General features: G+C 37.3%; 1 protein-coding gene across 3 annotated transcripts in view; it reads right to left on the bottom strand.

The window, feature by feature from the left end:
• Positions 1 to 17,169, bottom strand: part of PLCB1 (phospholipase C beta 1) — a 706,046-nt gene that overhangs the window by 220,940 nt on the left and 467,937 nt on the right. For all 3 annotated transcript variants that reach the window (XM_077115679.1, XM_077115662.1, XM_077115670.1), the window contains exons 5-9: positions 10,982 to 11,061; positions 9,115 to 9,168; positions 7,991 to 8,066; positions 1,168 to 1,268; positions 129 to 295 (exon numbers count right to left, since the gene is read on the bottom strand). In XM_077115679.1, the coding sequence (XP_076971794.1) occupies positions 129 to 295; positions 1,168 to 1,268; positions 7,991 to 8,066; positions 9,115 to 9,168; positions 10,982 to 11,061 (478 nt within the window). The remainder of the gene's footprint in view (positions 1 to 128; positions 296 to 1,167; positions 1,269 to 7,990; positions 8,067 to 9,114; positions 9,169 to 10,981; positions 11,062 to 17,169) is intronic.

The raw sequence follows: 17,169 nt of genomic DNA on the forward strand, positions 1-17,169 counted from the left end.
AAGCAAGCAAGCACATAAATGGGGGAAATTGACCTAAAATAATTCTTGATGCCATTAAAAACCAAGTTGTGACCCAGTCACAATGGAAAATTAGAGCTTCCCCAAGGTGTGCGGCAAAGAACACTGACCTTTTTTGGCGAGGCTACTGTTTGGTTCATACTTCTCAATCAGTACTTGGACTTGCTCTTGTTTTAAAGGTGGATAAAGTATTTCATTTAGCCGGGGATCTCGCTGTTTAAGGTTGATAAAATCCATCATCTGATCAACGGTAAGGTATGGTTTGCTTTTGGCACCACTAAAAACAATCAGCAATGGAGAAATTAGAATATTGTCCACTAAATCTCATTCATAAATTTTAATTTAAAGATGTATTTATTTCTCATTACTAAAAGAATAGTAAACAACCTGTTTGGCCATATTTTCTTTTCATTGAAGTTATGCTTCAATAAGAGTTTATAACTCCCCAACATAGGATGTTTCAAATTTCCCATTTCAAGACTGTTGACAACCCAAAGACAAGTTCAATTATATAAATATGGTAGATGTTCAATAAATATGTGATGGCAAAGAACAGCACAAAGTAAAATAGATCAATGCCATTCTTAGCTGCAAAGTTTCCTTATCTTCAATGGGAAGAAACCTTTATTCTGCTTATCAATTTTGGATTGGTTTTCTGCCATTTTGTTGAGGTCAGTATATCAAGAAAGTTAATTCCTACTTCCCATATTTGCTTTGGTTTGTTTATTTGTTCTTTTGCTTCTGCCGCTCTTTTTTTATAATGCCTTTGGAAATGTATAATTTCTAACATAAAAGCAAATCCTTTATAAACTGGGTGCATTCTTAGTTGTTCAAGAATCTCATTTTACCAATGTGGTTCAGAGAGTAAAATGTCTGCCATTAAGTCAAAACATCTGTCTGCTTCATCATAATCTTCAAACCACCTGAGGATACTAAAACAACTACACCCAGCAATAAATCACAGCAAACGTCCACACTTTAAAAGCAGTGGTTTTACCTCAGGGACAAGAATGCATGATCATCCTGGACAAATTGCCCAGGCCCACTGCTGCCATACCTGGTGGGCAAAGACGTCCTCACATCTCCCTTTCTGACTGCTCAAAACTCTGCCCTGGCTGCAAAGAAGTGGGTTAAAATGTGTCCTCTTACAATTCAGAAAATATGTTGTCAATTTCAGGGCGAGGGCAAAGGTTATTCAGGAAAACTCTGTACACTTCTGGAGTGAAATCCTCTTGAGGTATTGAATCGTTCTGCGAAATAAAAAAAGAGGTCAGAAAGGATCTTGCTTCCTGTGTTCCTCTCGGTTTTCTTTTCTCTCTGCCTCTCTTTCTTCCTTTCTTCCTCTCTCCCTCCTTCTTTGTCCCCTTCCTTTCTCTGCCACTTTCTCCTTTCTGCCTCTCTCCCTCTTTCTCCCCTTTCCTTTTTTCCACTCCTTCGCTTTCTCTCTCTCTCTCTCTCTCTCTCTCTGTCTCTCTTTCTTTTCTAGGAAGTAAGATCAAATATTCAGGACACCCTTATGAAGCGGACCACAGAGCTCATTTGGACATTGGCTTTGGGGTTTCAAAAGCTTTACTTCCTGTTGTTTTTCCATTTTATCTTAAGTTTAAGAGGTTTCGTCCGCTAAAGGATGTTAAAGCAATTTCCTAAAGATTTACTAAGATAAGTTAGTCCTATGAGAGGTCCATTTGGCAGCTTTTTGAAGACAATATATATTTTTAAGCAAAGAACCTAGGGGCAACAATTGTCAAAATGAACACATTTTTCATCTTCTTTAAAGGGTGTTCTTTCTTGTTTAAATGATCTCATAAACTGGAAAACAGTCTTCATAAATAGGACAGCTCCAGTCATTATGTCTCACTGATTACTCCTGGTCCTATTGTTTGGGAAATAAGACACTGATATAAAAAGCCACATCTACGACTTATTTTTCTGTTTGCTTGGGCTGCCATGGAAACCGGAAACATGTATTCAAGCTTTTATTAACAGGAAGAACATTTTTCATGCCACTTTCCTGTTTCAGGTATGTGTTTACATACTTATTTTTATTTTCAAGCCCTTAAACTGAAGAAAACACACTTCCTTTTACTGCATTCATAACTTTTGAAATGTACTTTTATAGAAACCTCTAAAAATTATTGTCTGAAGTTGCACACTGCTTGCTTGAAGATAAGAAACTTAGCTCACCATTTGGCATATATCAGGAGTTCCTGACATGAATGAATGAAGTAACATTTCCTCTACCAGATCCAATTATAGAGAGCAGGAAAATATATTCGGCAATTCTATTTTGCAAAACAGAATTTTGAAACAACCAAACAACACAGAATGATACATCATTAGTCTTAGCTACGTGGGCACCAACTTTGAAATGAGGAGCACAAGAGGCCAAATTGAAGAATGATGGGAAATTGTTTTTGAGGTGCTTTACTGCATAAAATGGGGACAAGTACAACCTGTAAATAGGTTTCCAGCATTCCACTTGGTTTCCAAAAAGAAAGAAATTCCTTCTGGCTATAGGATGTGCATCTCTCTAAGGTCACCATCCACATCTCTTTTTATTTGGTTTTAGAGACGAAGAGAATAATCCTTTCTCACCTACTTTGTGGCTGAGAGACACAGGGAAATGGATTTAAAAGTCAATCACAAGTAACTACTCAATGGCTCTGCCAGCCAACTCAAGCGCATCCCTCAGACTTTCCTGAATTTCGTGAACCCTAAATATGTTCTTTTTTCCTTATTAAATAGAGCTTCTTCTCTCCAGCTCACCCAGAGCACAAACAAATAGATTTTTTCTAAGGATATCAATAATTGTCTTTCTTCTCTTACTGGCTTCTTTTTTGTTTTTCCTGTTCATCCTCTAGGAAGCCTTTCCTTCCCCCTAGACTGGGTTTTGTGTTACTCCATGATTCCACCCCTCCTCATTGTTTCACATTTCAGCACTCACTTTATCTGTGCACACAACTGTATAATTCTCTGGATTTCTTGCCAACCTGCAGACCCACATTATCTAGGGCTTGTGTGCTGCATGTTAACTGCTGTCTCTAGTGTGTGAGATATAGCAGGTGTTCAGAAAATATGGATTGAATGAATGAATGCAGTTTATGAGGAAGGTGGAAGCTGACACTGTGAAGACATGCATTCTATGTCTCCCATGGAACACCAAATTTGATTCAAGTCATTTATATAAGATTTCAGACAAATAATAGGACACAGGTTATATTCAAAATCCAACCATTGTTTATTTACCATCTGTGAATTAGGACCTTCAATTAAAGAGGACAGATTTAGGAGACGATCTGAATTTGCATGGCCAGGTGAATGACATCACATAGAAAAAGGAAAACATTTCAACACAGCTGATTTGTCTGTCCCATTTTTTTCTTACCCAATATGACTGATGCCTTCCAAACTTTCTTAAACATAAGCACATCTAGATCTACATCATGATCTAGAACAAACACACGCAAGCACACATGCACGCACACTCACACTCACAAATGAAATACAGTTTTATCAAACACTGTTTGTCCTATGTGGCATGGACTCTGAAAATGTCTTTTCTATTAATTTTTTTAAAAAACCTGACTGTAATACAAAATTGAATTTGCGAAGGCCTAACTGATCACAACTTGCAATTTGGAAAACACTGTGATGAAGTGACGTCCTAACATCCAGTAAGCAGGACAAGAGACTGCAGAAGGAAAAATCACACAACACAACAACGAGGAGATGGCATGTCTGGGAATGGGCCGAGAGAGAGTAAGGGAACAGTAGATGAATGTAGGGCAAAGTCGAGATTGTCCCTGTCAATTCTAGATTGAGTTGATTAAAATATTAAGTTTAAAAAAACCAAGTCTTGATTCGAGCAAACTTAAAAAAATATTCATGAAATATTTAGGGAAATTTGAACGCTGACTGAATATTTCTAAGTATGCTGTTAATTATTTTGACTGCGATAAAAAATTGTATTTATGTTTTTAAATGAAGAGTCCTATCTTTTAGAGACACTACAGTCACCTTGATGGATGAAATGATAGTGAATTTGCTACACAAAAATTATCATGGGGGATGGTAGTGAGTTAGGGATATGGATGAGATAATATTGGCCATGAGTTGACGATGTTGACACTTGTTGTGGACAAGTGGTTTTAGTCGACTATTCTATTAGTTCATGAGCTTGAAAATTTCAAAAGTAAGTTAAATAAAAGGTCCCTAAACCTACATACGACATGACGCCAAATTAAAAATAATAAGAAAAAGAAAATAAAACATTTATACATACAAAAAATCAGAAGATTAAGCATCAATATTTATCGAGCACTTACTGTATGCCAGGTATATAGTTTTATGAGCTTTGCTTGAATGTTTTCATTTAATCCCACAACACCTCTAAGAGATCAGCACTGTTAGTATCTCCCTTTTACAGAGAGGCACACTAGCTAACATGCTGGGAGTCTATGAAACTTGTCTAAGGGGCTCAGCTAGCAAGTGGAGCTAGCAAGTGAAGCAAAAAACGGTGGAGCTACTTTTTGAATCCAGGTCATTTGATTTCAGAACTCAGAAAACTAAATATTCATATCAGCTTTTGGATAGCAGTTTTTATTTTCTTTATACATTTTTGTATTAAAAAAAGTTCTAAAATGTTATTTTAAAAATATATTAATTCATTGAAGGAGAATACTGGATAAAGTTCACATATAGGTTTTTGCTTGGCTAATCGATGGATTATTTCCCAGTAAATTTAGGAAGCCAATCTTTTCTCAATATTTTTTACGTAAATTATAAAATAAGCTATAAATAAAAATTGAATTCACTATAGATTACATAAAACAATTATAAAGTAAAGCACTCATAATGAAATGAATACTTAATGTGGTATTAAAATGGAACTTGAATATTAGTGATTTTAAGAATCACAACTACAAAAATGCTTATGTTTCTGATTTATGTTCAGATATAAGGCAAAGGAGAAGGCAACAGACCTCAATTGTCCCAAGTGAAGAAATTCTTTTATCATTTTATTTTAGTAATCTTTATAGTATTTTAAAATACTATTTATAGTATTCTTTAAATCCAAAGTAATTACTCTTTCCTTTGTATTATAGGTATACCCATCAACAAAGGCAAATCTTATTCTCAAAATAGACACATGGATTTATTCCTTAACTTCTCTATTAAAATGCAAATCCGTATGCCAATACTATGCCAAGACTAGAATTCAATTCCAAATGTCACTTAGTTCTTTCCCAGTTAATAGGCCTTAAATCAAAGAGATTTTGGTGCGAATAAACTATTTTCATTTCTCAGAAAGTCTGCGGGTAAAGTGGCAATTTTCTGAATATGGAAAGGTTTTTCAAAGGTCTCCCTGGAAAATATGTTTGGTTTATTAATAGAAGGGCAGTAATTGCTTTGCCTCTCTTTTTAGATAGAGTACTATTTTTCAGCAATTAAGTTGACTTCAGGCAAACAACTGGGAATCTCTAAAGGGGTGCCCTCCAAAGGAATGTGTTATTCGGCTAGATCATGTTGGCCGGGATGCAAGTTCAAGTGCATTAATTATCCTTAACAATGTGCACAAAGATAACGTTTAAAAAAATCTCAACAGGATATCCACTGTGTTTCTGGTAATGTGTCTATTTACAGAACACAATTAAATCTAGTCTGAAAGGCTGATGGCTCTGAAACGAGACTCACAGATGGGCGGTCCTATCTATAATTTATGTGACACGTTCCTTCTGGAGAGTGTTTAAAACACCTCGTTAATATAGCGATTTTTTTTTTGCTAATTAGTGGATTTTTTTAGAGCCCCTGTACTGTAGAAATGAAATTACCATGAGAATTTAAATTATATTCCTTATATGCCATAGTCAATTGAAAGAAACATTTATTTGCTAGCTCCAAAATTCTCTTTGCTTTTCAGATCTCTTAAGAACATTCCAATTCTACAAGTCCTCAAATAAATTATACTTGGCTGTGAAAAATGATTCCCCAAAACTTTATGATAGAGGTTGGTTATGTTTTTCAAAAATCCCCAGTTTGTTTTCAGAAAATTATCATTATATTTAATTTACCAAAGTATATATATATTCAGCTTGGTTCCTGCTATTTGAATCTCATTTTTCTTTTAACTTGTCTCCTGCTGTTATCGACCTGAAAATTTGAACCTAGAATAGAAATAGTGGATTGTAAAGACTCTGTGCTTATTGGCTGAATTGCTAGAATCCAATTGTTTTAGAAAATTGCAATTTACAGAGAATTGGTTTATGAATTTGGTTTTTGATTCAGCTTCATTTTCTATTCCTTCTTTCCCTTAGCTAGGTTTACAATGAGTTTAAAATTTTGATCATTTTATTTTGCAAGATGTTATCCAGTATGGGTAAAATCATGAGCAACTGCAAGGGAAAAAACCTTGGCAGGTCTTTCAAAATCCATCTTCCCTGTTTTCTCTTTACTCTTGAAAGCAGTGGTATTCTTTCAGGTCCTTATACCTGGTAAGTTCTCTCCAGCCTTGAGGCTTTGCACAGGCTCTTTTCTTTTTCTGGAATGAACCTCCTTTATCTTCAATAGCAGGAAGCCATTCCTCTTTTTCATAGCACTTCCTCCAATTTACACATGAGTTAGGTCACGTGTTTATTGACTAGCTCCCTAAGAAGGCATTATGTGTTTTGAAGCCGGGACTTTTTTTTGTTCACCGCCATATTCTCAGTGCTTGCAGACACATGGTAGGAGTGCAAGACATATTTGTTGAGTCAATGACAGGACCGTTAACTGTTACATCCTTTCCTATTTCCAAAGCAGTTAACAGAAAAAGCAATAAAAAGCAAGTTCAAGCATTTTACTTTTCTCATTAAAGTGGAGATGGAAATGTCTTGGGAAGCACTTTCATAGCTCTGCTGAGTTTCTGCAACATCAGCTTTTTCTACCTAGAGCAGCAAATTGATGGTGGAAAGGCACTAGTTTTCTGTTACTGACTCAAGTCGTTCACAAACTTCACTGTTCTGCAAAGTATTCACAGCAATAATTGGATGATGAATTTAATGTTTCCTTCATGGTTCATTCATATGGTTAAGACTTCATTCATTGCCAGTGTGCTTCAAGAGGCTCCCAAGTTCCCTGTATTAAATCAGTTTTATCCTTAGATAAGTGCTTATTTGTTGCTTAGATACTAGGGTAAAAATAATTTGTACTTAGAAAGGGGAGTTCTGTACATAGCATAAGAAAAAGATTATATACAATTGACTCTATTCTTCCAGAAACAATGGTGACAGATGAGTTTGGTGCCAGGTATGTTGAAATGCATCAAAATGAAGGCAAATTATTTTAGGTGGTAAACATACATTGAGCATCTTCTATGTGTCATGCATATAAATGCACATTAAAAGTAGGTTTGTTCTCTAACCTACTTTGCAATCATATGAGTGAAGTAAGTGGTCTCCTCCAAGCTGTTTGATCATGCACCCAAAGAACATGTGAATATATTTACTTATATAAAGATATACTACCATACTAACTGCTCTTGTAACGTATAAATATTAAAAAGAGAAACTTAAAAAGGATAAAATAAGATGAAATATTTCAAATATACTCCTCATCATTCTGGCTTCATAGTACTATTAGCTAATATCTCAAGGAACATGAGGAAAGAGTTTATTGTTAATGATAATTTTAAATTCATATTGCAAATTGTCTTGATAATGTCAATCTTTTTTACCTAATGCTTTTTTATGTACCTGGATTATATGGCTTCTGGTTTTATATGCGCAAAGAGTAAAGGTCATTCTAGATTGAAATATTTGGGTTCTGGGAGTGAAAGAATATAAAACAATGGTCCCATAATTTGCAAATAGTAGCAAAAAGACCTATGGTCTTCTTAATTAAAAACATGTCCAGGTAATCTTGGAGCAATGCATATTTCAGTGTGGATTATTCAGAGCTATTTTGCGGTGCTGTTTTAGGAAGGCAACATGCTCACCCTTGAAGATGGAAGACTACACGCCTCTAAAGCAGTTTCAACCCGCTTCCGGTCTGCTGAAAATAAGCGGTATATGCTGGGAAGTGAAAACAGAACAGATGAGACATGTTTACCATTTATATGGATCACAATTCATATAGCTGCTCCCAACTGAAAATATTGTATTGAATCAAAACCTATTTTTTATTCATCTTAAAGAATTAAAAGATACCCATCCTCCATGCATCTATGTGTTCTGAGATCTATGTGTGTGCTTTTAAAAATTTAAGTGTCTCATATAAAATCAATACTGTGAGACAATGATGGTGACTTGATTTGAAAGTATTACATTAAATAATGTCTAATTATTAAGCACTAAAATGAACATCCTTGCCGACTCTGTCTTCTCGAAGCCACCCTTTGCTCCAAAGGTCTAATTGTGCAATCCACAATTTAACACTTTTCTTAACAGAAGCCCCCTGTAGCTACTAAGTCAAAAACTTTTAGCTAATATGGTGCAGAGAAGTGCTGTCATTGGTCAGTGATTTGGTTTTTAAAATGGAAATTAAGTTTTGGAGAATCAAATATGACAATTTAGATTTATTGGTTCTATTGAAATATTAGAAACTCGAAACCCATTTCCACAGGGAACAAGGGTAGAGGTGAGTCACCGTTGTCTCCTTTAGACTGGGTTTTGCTCTCTTTGGTTTTGTTCCCTGCTCCTGCCCTGGTTCCCTGCCTGGCTCCTATTGCCATTTGAGTGTGTGGCCTCTGCTTTAATGCTACACTGCAGTTAAGATGAGGCTGATAGATGGAGGTTAAGGCCACCCTGTTCCACTCTTAGAATAGATAGATCGGAATCTCAGGCAGTCTTTCTGCTTTGGTGGCAGCCCCCCGAGCCCCACCTCCACCTCCCCACCTGCTTCCTGCTGTGAAGATGATCCCACAGAATTGGGAGCCCCAGGGAACTCTCTATTAGAAAAACAGATGCACTGAGGCAGGACAAGGAGCACCAGGGAGAAAGGGGTTACCAAGCACTTCCTTGCTTCTACTTAAGCCAGTGAAGCAGCAAAACAGAACCATGGCACGGTTTCAAATTTTTGTGGAAAAGACAATGGCTAGTGGGAAATGCTCACACAGCTTACTTTTTGAGAGGAATGCGACCTTCTGGAGTGACTTGCAGCTTAAGTTTCGTATAGCTGTCGGAGAAGCAGAAAAACAAGGGTTTAAGTTGTAGGAAAAAACTTTTCATTGGAGAATAGAACACATAGAAAAAGACCTGACCTATGGAGCTGGCTGAATTTTCACAAACTGCCTATTCCTTGGCAGTGGCACCCAGATCTAGAAATAGGGCGTAACCACTTTACTGGTTTCCCAGAAGCCCCTCTCTGCCCTCTTCTAGAATCTAACCCCAAAGGGAACTATTATCCTGACTGTGAACAACACAGATGAATTTTGCCTGGTTTTGTTCTTTATACAACTGGAAATCATATTCTCTTGTGTCTGGCTTCTTTCACTCAATATTGTGTTTTTTGAGATCCATCCACCTTCTGGCTCATAGTTGTAGCTCATTCCTGCTTAGTATTCTAAAGGAGTTCATTGTGTGAATATAACAATGGCATCTCTTCAACAGTTAATGTGTGCAGGGTAGAGAGATGAGACAAACCCTCAAACACTGCTGATGAGGGTGTAAAGTGGGACTACCACTGAGCGATCCCATACCTTGGCTTATATAGAACACGCATGCTTACAATATGCTTATCCAGAGACACATTCTAGAATACCCATAGCTGCTATTCATAAGGAAGCAACCTACTTGGAACAGATACTTGCAATAGATAGTGCTCAGTCAGCCAAATGTTAGACTAGCTGAACCATACTATGTTCTAGGTAAAACATCTCACTGGTCTTTGTGCCCCCTTCTGTAACAGTGCCTAGTAGAATAGATGTTCTACGAATGTTTGCTAGCGGGAGGATGGTAAGCTCAAAGAGAGGGTAAAAATAGGGAGGAAGGATGGAAAGAGGGGTGGGTGGGGAGAGGGAAGCATATAGGAAGGGTCTTTAAGGTGACAAACTAATTAAAGAGACAAGATTAACATGCGAAAATGTTTAAATGAAGACCTGGGGGTTACCAACTAAAAGTACAATGAATTCAAAGAAGAGCAAGAAGGAAATGTGGTCTAGAGTGTTAGTTTCGGATAATGAGCATGTCTTACATAAGAAGAGGCTTGAAGAAAGAAGACTATTAAATAAAATAGAGAACCATCTAGTCATGTTCCTGCTTGTGGTTTTGATTTAAAGGCTTCTCAACGTACTGAACAGCCACAGCTTCCCAAATGATCACAACCAGCCTTCTTTTCTGCTCATTTGACATAAATCATTATTTTCCTTAGTCAAATCATTTTCAGAGAGACTGCTGTAATTTCAGAGCGATTTCATAACCATGCTTTGCTTTCCTCTCATCCCCTTTTCATCCCCTGCTTTTTCCTCTATGTCTTTTCTCTTTCTTTGCTTACTAGCACCTGCTTTGATGGTCTCCAAGGGCCAGAACAGGACAAAAACCTATAGATTTAAATGAACAGGGAAGTAATTGTGTCATCTACCAGAGGTCTCAGACTACACAAAGTGAGTAACATGCACTGTTCATTCTCCAACTCAGATTAATCATTGATATGGCACAGGAAGATGTAGAAGTAAAGGACTCTCTGAAATTACTAATCTTTAATTTTAATTTAATCCACAGCTGCCAGGATTTGGAAGTGTGTCAAAGGCATGGAAATTCTGGGGAGATCAGCCCAAGTGTAACACAGATGTGCAGCTTGGAGTAAAGAGCAATCTTTCTTGGAAGTCTTCTGATATGAACAGTGGAAGTATCAGTCCTAGCAAATCCCAAAGGGATATGTATGTTTACCAACGTGAGAAGCCAGTACAGTATGAATAAGACTCACTAAGGAGAAAGGAAACTGACTCAGAAGCAGCAACACCCTTTCCAATAAAATTAGAGCTACTTACGCTTTTTCCAGAAATGCATCCCTGGACATGTTTTGGGCCAGCAGGTTTGTTGCCAAACTGAAAACCTCATTTGTCCATTCCTGAAAAATATAAATCACGCTTGCATTAGCTTAAACACTGCCCTATCATTAGGCCCATGTTTCTAGCTCAGCTTCCAGGAAGATATATCAGTTCAATTTGTATGCCTATGCGCATTTCTTTTTTTGTAAAAATGACATAATTAAATTCAAATTCCAGAGTGAATACTCTTTTCTAGGGAAATGGTCTTTACCAATAAACAGAGGTTTTTTCTGCTTTTTTAAAAAAGCTAGGGACTGGTATATTGCCTTTCAGTAACTGAGCATTTTCTACTGTTTTCATTGTATTATAAAAAGATAAAGAGTTATAGAAAATGCCTTTATAACATGGCCAAATATGAGCATCCTACTTTACTACCTAAGCAAAAGCAACAGTAACAGGGGTCACTGAATATTAATTACAGTACTAGAAATTCTCTAAAGCCAGTAGCAGTCACTTCATACAACATCCTATACTGTCCCCCCCAATTCTGAAAATCTTGCACTGCTCCCCTAAACTGAACGCTCCCTCATACCATTCACCAGTAATCTCTCTTAGCTTGCAGGAAAATGGAAAATTAGCAACTCTACAAAAAAAGGTGAACACCTCATTTTTTTTTTTTTTAATTTTTATTGAGAAATCTTCACGTGTTTACAGTCCATGCATGGTATACAATCAATGGCTCACAATATCATCATGTAGTTGTGTATTCGTTACTCTGATCATTTTTAGAACATTTGCTTCCTGCCAGAAAAAGAAATAAAAAGAAAAAACTCATACACCCTATATCCTTTGCCCTTCTCTGTCATTGACTACTAGTATTTCAATCCACCCAATTTTCAATTCTACCCTATTATTTATTTATTTTTTAACCTTATTTTTTACTCATCTGTCCATACTCTGGATAAAAGGAGCATCAGACACAAGGTTTCCACAATCATACGGTTACATTGTCAAAGCTATATCATTATACAACTGTCTTCAAGAACCGAGGCTACTAGAACACAGCTCAAAAGTTGCAGGGACTTCCCTCCAGCCACTCCAATATACCATAAACTAAAAAAGGATATCTATATAGTGCACAAGAATAACCTCCAGGGTAATCTCTTGACTCTGTTTGAAATCTCTCAGCCATTGATACTTTTTTTTGTCTTATTTCTCTCTTCCCCCTAAAGGCCTTCTCAATTCCATGATGCTGGGTATATGAGGCTGAGAACCCACAGAGATGGAAATCAGTTAGGAAGCTGCAAATGCAATAGTCCAGGTGAGAAGCATAGAGGCTTTGAACTCAATAGCCTCTTAGAAGAGAAGTTAGAAATGACAGTACAGAATAGCCACAAGAGGGAAGTGAAATTACTGCCCACCAAACTTGATGGACATGCAGAAAAGTATCAGACAAACTTAACAGCTTGGAAATAAATTTTCCTCAAAATAGATGATTTCAAACTAAGAATTCTGACCACATATTTTAAAAATATGTTTCCAGTAAATATTTTTTTGAAGTCAGGTTCAAGCCTTGGACGTTCCAGCTTCATTGTAATTTCAGATGTTGGTAAAAGTATTTTCAATTGAGGGCAATGTGCAGTTTTATATTTATACTGGGGACCAAATCCAAACCTATAATAGGCATAGTGGAGGCACTGTAAAGAGTTGAGTGATTTAACTTGATCTGACCTTGAGACTGAAAGCTAATTTCTTCATTCTACCTAGCACGAGACCAGCACTGTCCAATAGAAATATAATATGAGACATAGATGCAATTTAAAATTTTTCTAGTAGCCATATTAAAAAGAAACAGGTGAAATGACTTCAAATAATGTATTTTATTTAACCATATATTTCAAAAATATCATTATTAATCATGTAATCAATATAAAATTATTAATGGGGAATTTTACTTTTTGTGTGTGTGGTCGGTCTTACAAATCAGGTGTGGATTTTACACGTAGGACCCATCTCAGTTTGCTCTAGCTGCCTTTCAAGGGCTCAGCATTGGCCACTGCAGGTCTTCCAGATCAGCAGCTCTGTCCATGGATCATTTATGAAGCCAGCTGAAGGACAGTATCATCACCACCTTCGCCACACAGTCCAACTGAGCTCTTTCACAAAGTGAAGCATAATTTATTTTCATCACATTCTTAGAACAGTGAGCATCTCAATTTCCAAGTGTAGTATTTCTAGAATCCATTGGGCTCCTGCAGCCTTTTGTGATAGACTTAAGAGTTGATCCAGGTGAAATCAGAACCTCAAAGACTAAAGTAATGACCAGGGGAAATGCAGAAACAGTTGGATGCCAATTTCACGCAATATTATAATAAGCTTACACAACATGGGTCTTAGTTTAAGTTTCTAAGAAGGAGACCCTGAGATAAGGATGAGGTATATTGTCAAGTGCTCCTCGGAAACATTTTAGGAGAGTGAGCAGAAATTGGGAGGGAAGGAGGCGGCAAGGATGAAAGACCATGCAGAATTCCACGGAGGTCAACTTTGGCTCAGTTGCTCCTGTGTAGGTCATACCTTGACGTTGACATTTCTGATGAGAGGTAAGGGAGCATTCGGCTCCCACCGTCTATTAGTCTTAGTTAAGAGCTACTAGAGGTGATGTAAATCCTCGGGCACTTCCTGCTCAGCTTGCTTAGCAGACAAGACGGCTTCCAGCAGCCAATGGGAAATTGGCCAACAGAGAAACTTGAGGCTAGCGGATGGGAATGAAAGTGCACTGATGTGGGGTGCACACACATGATGAAGGGGTAAGGGGACATGAGCAGTGCATTGTTTGAATTTGCTACATTATGAGAGGTTATATTTCAGGAACTCTGCAGACCAGAGGTAGCTACATTCTTCAAGAAAAGGATGTTCAACCATTGTCTTGTGAAAATATGTTATAGAGCAGGATTTCTCGGACTTTCACGGGCCTCTACATCACTGGAGATTTTGTTGAAATGCAGACGCCTATTCAATAGGTTTGTGAGGGGACCGAAAGTCTGCATTTCCCACAAAATTCCAGGTAAGGCTGATCATTGGGGTAACTGAAACTTTGGAACATAGATTATATCAATGTTAAGTTTCTTGAATTTATAACTGTACTTTAGGTGGTTACATAAGTTTACTACCCCTCTTCTTAGGAAATACATATGGAAATATTAATGTTCAAGAAACCTGATGTATGGACCCTGCTCTCAAATGTTTTGAAAATTAGGTGGGTAGGTGGGTAGGTAGACAGACAGACAAAGAGATAGAACAAAAGTTGTGCCATGAGCAGGGGGTATATTGGAGTTCTTTGGGTAGATTTTTGTATTATTTTTGCAACTGCCCTGCAAGTTTCAAATTATTTTAAAGCAAAAAATTCAAACTAAACCAAACAAACTGAATGATGATGGACCATGCTTTGAGTAGCAAGGTTCTAGACTAGAGTTGCAGCATTGGGCTCACCCAGAAGCTTTTTAAAAATGTAGGATTTTAGGCTATACCACAGACCTGAATCAGGGCTTGCAGTTGTGCAATAATTCATTGTATTTTACATGCATATTAGGCACCGTGCTTTGATTACCAAGTTTGCTTGGGGACCTGCTTTGGAAGCACTACCCTCTGGTCTGTCTACCACCTCCTACCTCCCCCCGCCCCCTACCATATCCAAGCTGCAGCCTTCTGAAGCAATTAAAAATTTAAGACATGTAAATTCCAAACAAATAATGAAAAAGCCCTTACAGCTGTATCAGTAACAAAACAGCTAAACTTATAGGACCGGGACAGCTTAAGGCAGTCTTGGCTCATCAGGAGGTGATGAAATCTGCTTTGCTGCAGGGCGGGCAGAGCCCACTCCCACAGTGTTTCCATAAACTCAGTGCCAGACCTTAATTAATATGACTTTGGAAGGACAACTTTTTATTTAATCAGGGGATTCTTTTTCTACTTTCAGAAACGAAAGTTCTGATCATAGTAACTCAGCCTGGTTCCATCCCTGCTAAACTACTTGTTTTCTTCTTGAGTGACATTTTCTGCCTCATGATCAATTTCTTCTCATGGAGGGGACAGCAGAGACCATTACTAGAGAAAATGGTTCTAAAGATCAATTTCTGCAGAGCTTCAGCTGGTATTTAAGCATGCATGGTTATATATTACCACTATGAGATTATTTCTGCAACTCCCCCTTCCTCTAGGTTCATGGCACATTCACGGAAATGTCAGTCTGGGCACCAACAGAGTCCCAAGTTTTCCTCCCTTGTCACAAACTTAATGTACTTTTATTTCTTAAGCTATTTGAATTCAGTCATTCTGGGCACAGGAATTATTGTGTTTCCTTAATAAAAACTAACAATCTTTTCACATTTATCGATATTCATAGCTATTATTTGAGTATTTACTATAGACTGAGCTAAGTTGCTTGTGTCAATAATCCAATGACATCTCATAATAGTTCTCTAGGAGGTATGTGCTGCTGTCATTCTCGTTTTGCAGATAAGGGTTCCATGTTCCGAAGTGCTTATAAAACTTACCCAAGGCTTCAGAGCTAATAAAAGGCATAGTGTGGGATTACATCTAGTTTCTTGGACTCCAATCTGTTCTCTTAAACTTTTTGCTCACCATGATCTTGTCCCAGAAAATTTTAAGGTGGCTGATACACGCAATACAACAAGATAAGAATGATAAATAAAACCACTTACTTTCAAATTGGATCAAACACTGATCTAGCATTTAGTATGGGTCAGGCACTGTTAGGAGAATTTTGCAAATAATAAACTCATTTAATCCTCACAAGCACCTGATGAGATATATTATTATCATCACCCAAATTTACAGATGGGTAAGTTGAGACACAGAGGCATTCAGTAACTTACTGGGAAAAAAAACAACAAAAGGTCATGCAGCTAATTATAGGCACATCTGGGGTTTGCACTCAGGCAGTTTGCCTCTTAAGTCTTTGTCATTCACTATTCTATGATGATGATGAAGAAGTAAACACCATAGAGGGGAATAAGGAGAAAATGACAAGATGGAAAGAGGGAAATTCATGTCTAATGTCTTGGACCCTTGCTAGAGGTAGATCATAAATTCAGCTCAAACTTATCTTGCCAAAGCAGAAGGGGAGATTCAAACATAACATGGTTCACAGTGGCCCTAGTTCCCGACACCGGTTGTGCAGAAGTTCAACAACTCTTCCTGGTTCCCAGAACGGAGAGAAATTTCTCCCATGGGCAATTCACCTTTTGATTTTCTGACCTAACTTATGACTAAAAGGGATAAACAGTCAAAGGGAGAGTCCTCTGGACAAAAAATTCTTGCAGCTGTTTCCATTCTCCATTGTTCTGATTCATGGTATCACCGATATTTTAATGTCTTTGCTTGATTTTTTCTTTTCGATATTATATATTTCAGTCACACATAAAAATAGAGAGTTGGCGAACACATATAACCAATAATCCAAATTTAACAAATGTCAACATTTTGTCACAATTTCTTTAGTATTTAAACAAAAGTAATTAAAACGTTACTAATACAGGTAATGTCTACTCTGTCCCTCTCCATGATCTCTCTCTTCTCCTCTTCTCAGGAGCAAGTGCTATTCTGAAAGGCAGATATCAATATATCGATTTTCATTTGGAATTCTGTGGAGAACAGCACAGAGCAGGGGTCGGCAAACTAAGGCCCGAGGCCAAAGACAACTTGCTTTCTGTTTTTGTAAATAAAGAATTACTGGAACATTGCCATTACTGGAACATTACCTGTTCATTTACGTAGTTTTAACTCCACAATGAACAGAGTTGAGTGGTTGCAATAGAGTTCCAAAAAGTACAAAATATTTACTATTTGGGTCTATACTGGAAAAGTTTGCCATCCCCTGATATGGTTTTATGTTTAAAACATTCCATAAATGGTAACATACTGTACGCATCCTTTGGCAACTGGCTATTTGCAACTGACGTTATGTCTTTAAAATGTGTCTTTCCTGCTGCATTTAGATCTAGTTCATTCATTTGAACTATTATACTACTCCACACAGGAATGTATAATTTATTAATCTGCTTTTTTTTTTGGCATGTGCAGGCTCCAGGAATCAAACCCCGGTCCCCGGCATTGCAGGTGAGAATTCTACCACTGAGATACCCTTGCAGTGCCCATTAATCCATTCT

The sequence above is a fragment of the Tamandua tetradactyla genome, chromosome 1 (assembly GCF_023851605.1).
Source record: "Tamandua tetradactyla isolate mTamTet1 chromosome 1, mTamTet1.pri, whole genome shotgun sequence".
NCBI classification, from domain to species: domain Eukaryota; kingdom Metazoa; phylum Chordata; class Mammalia; order Pilosa; family Myrmecophagidae; genus Tamandua; species Tamandua tetradactyla.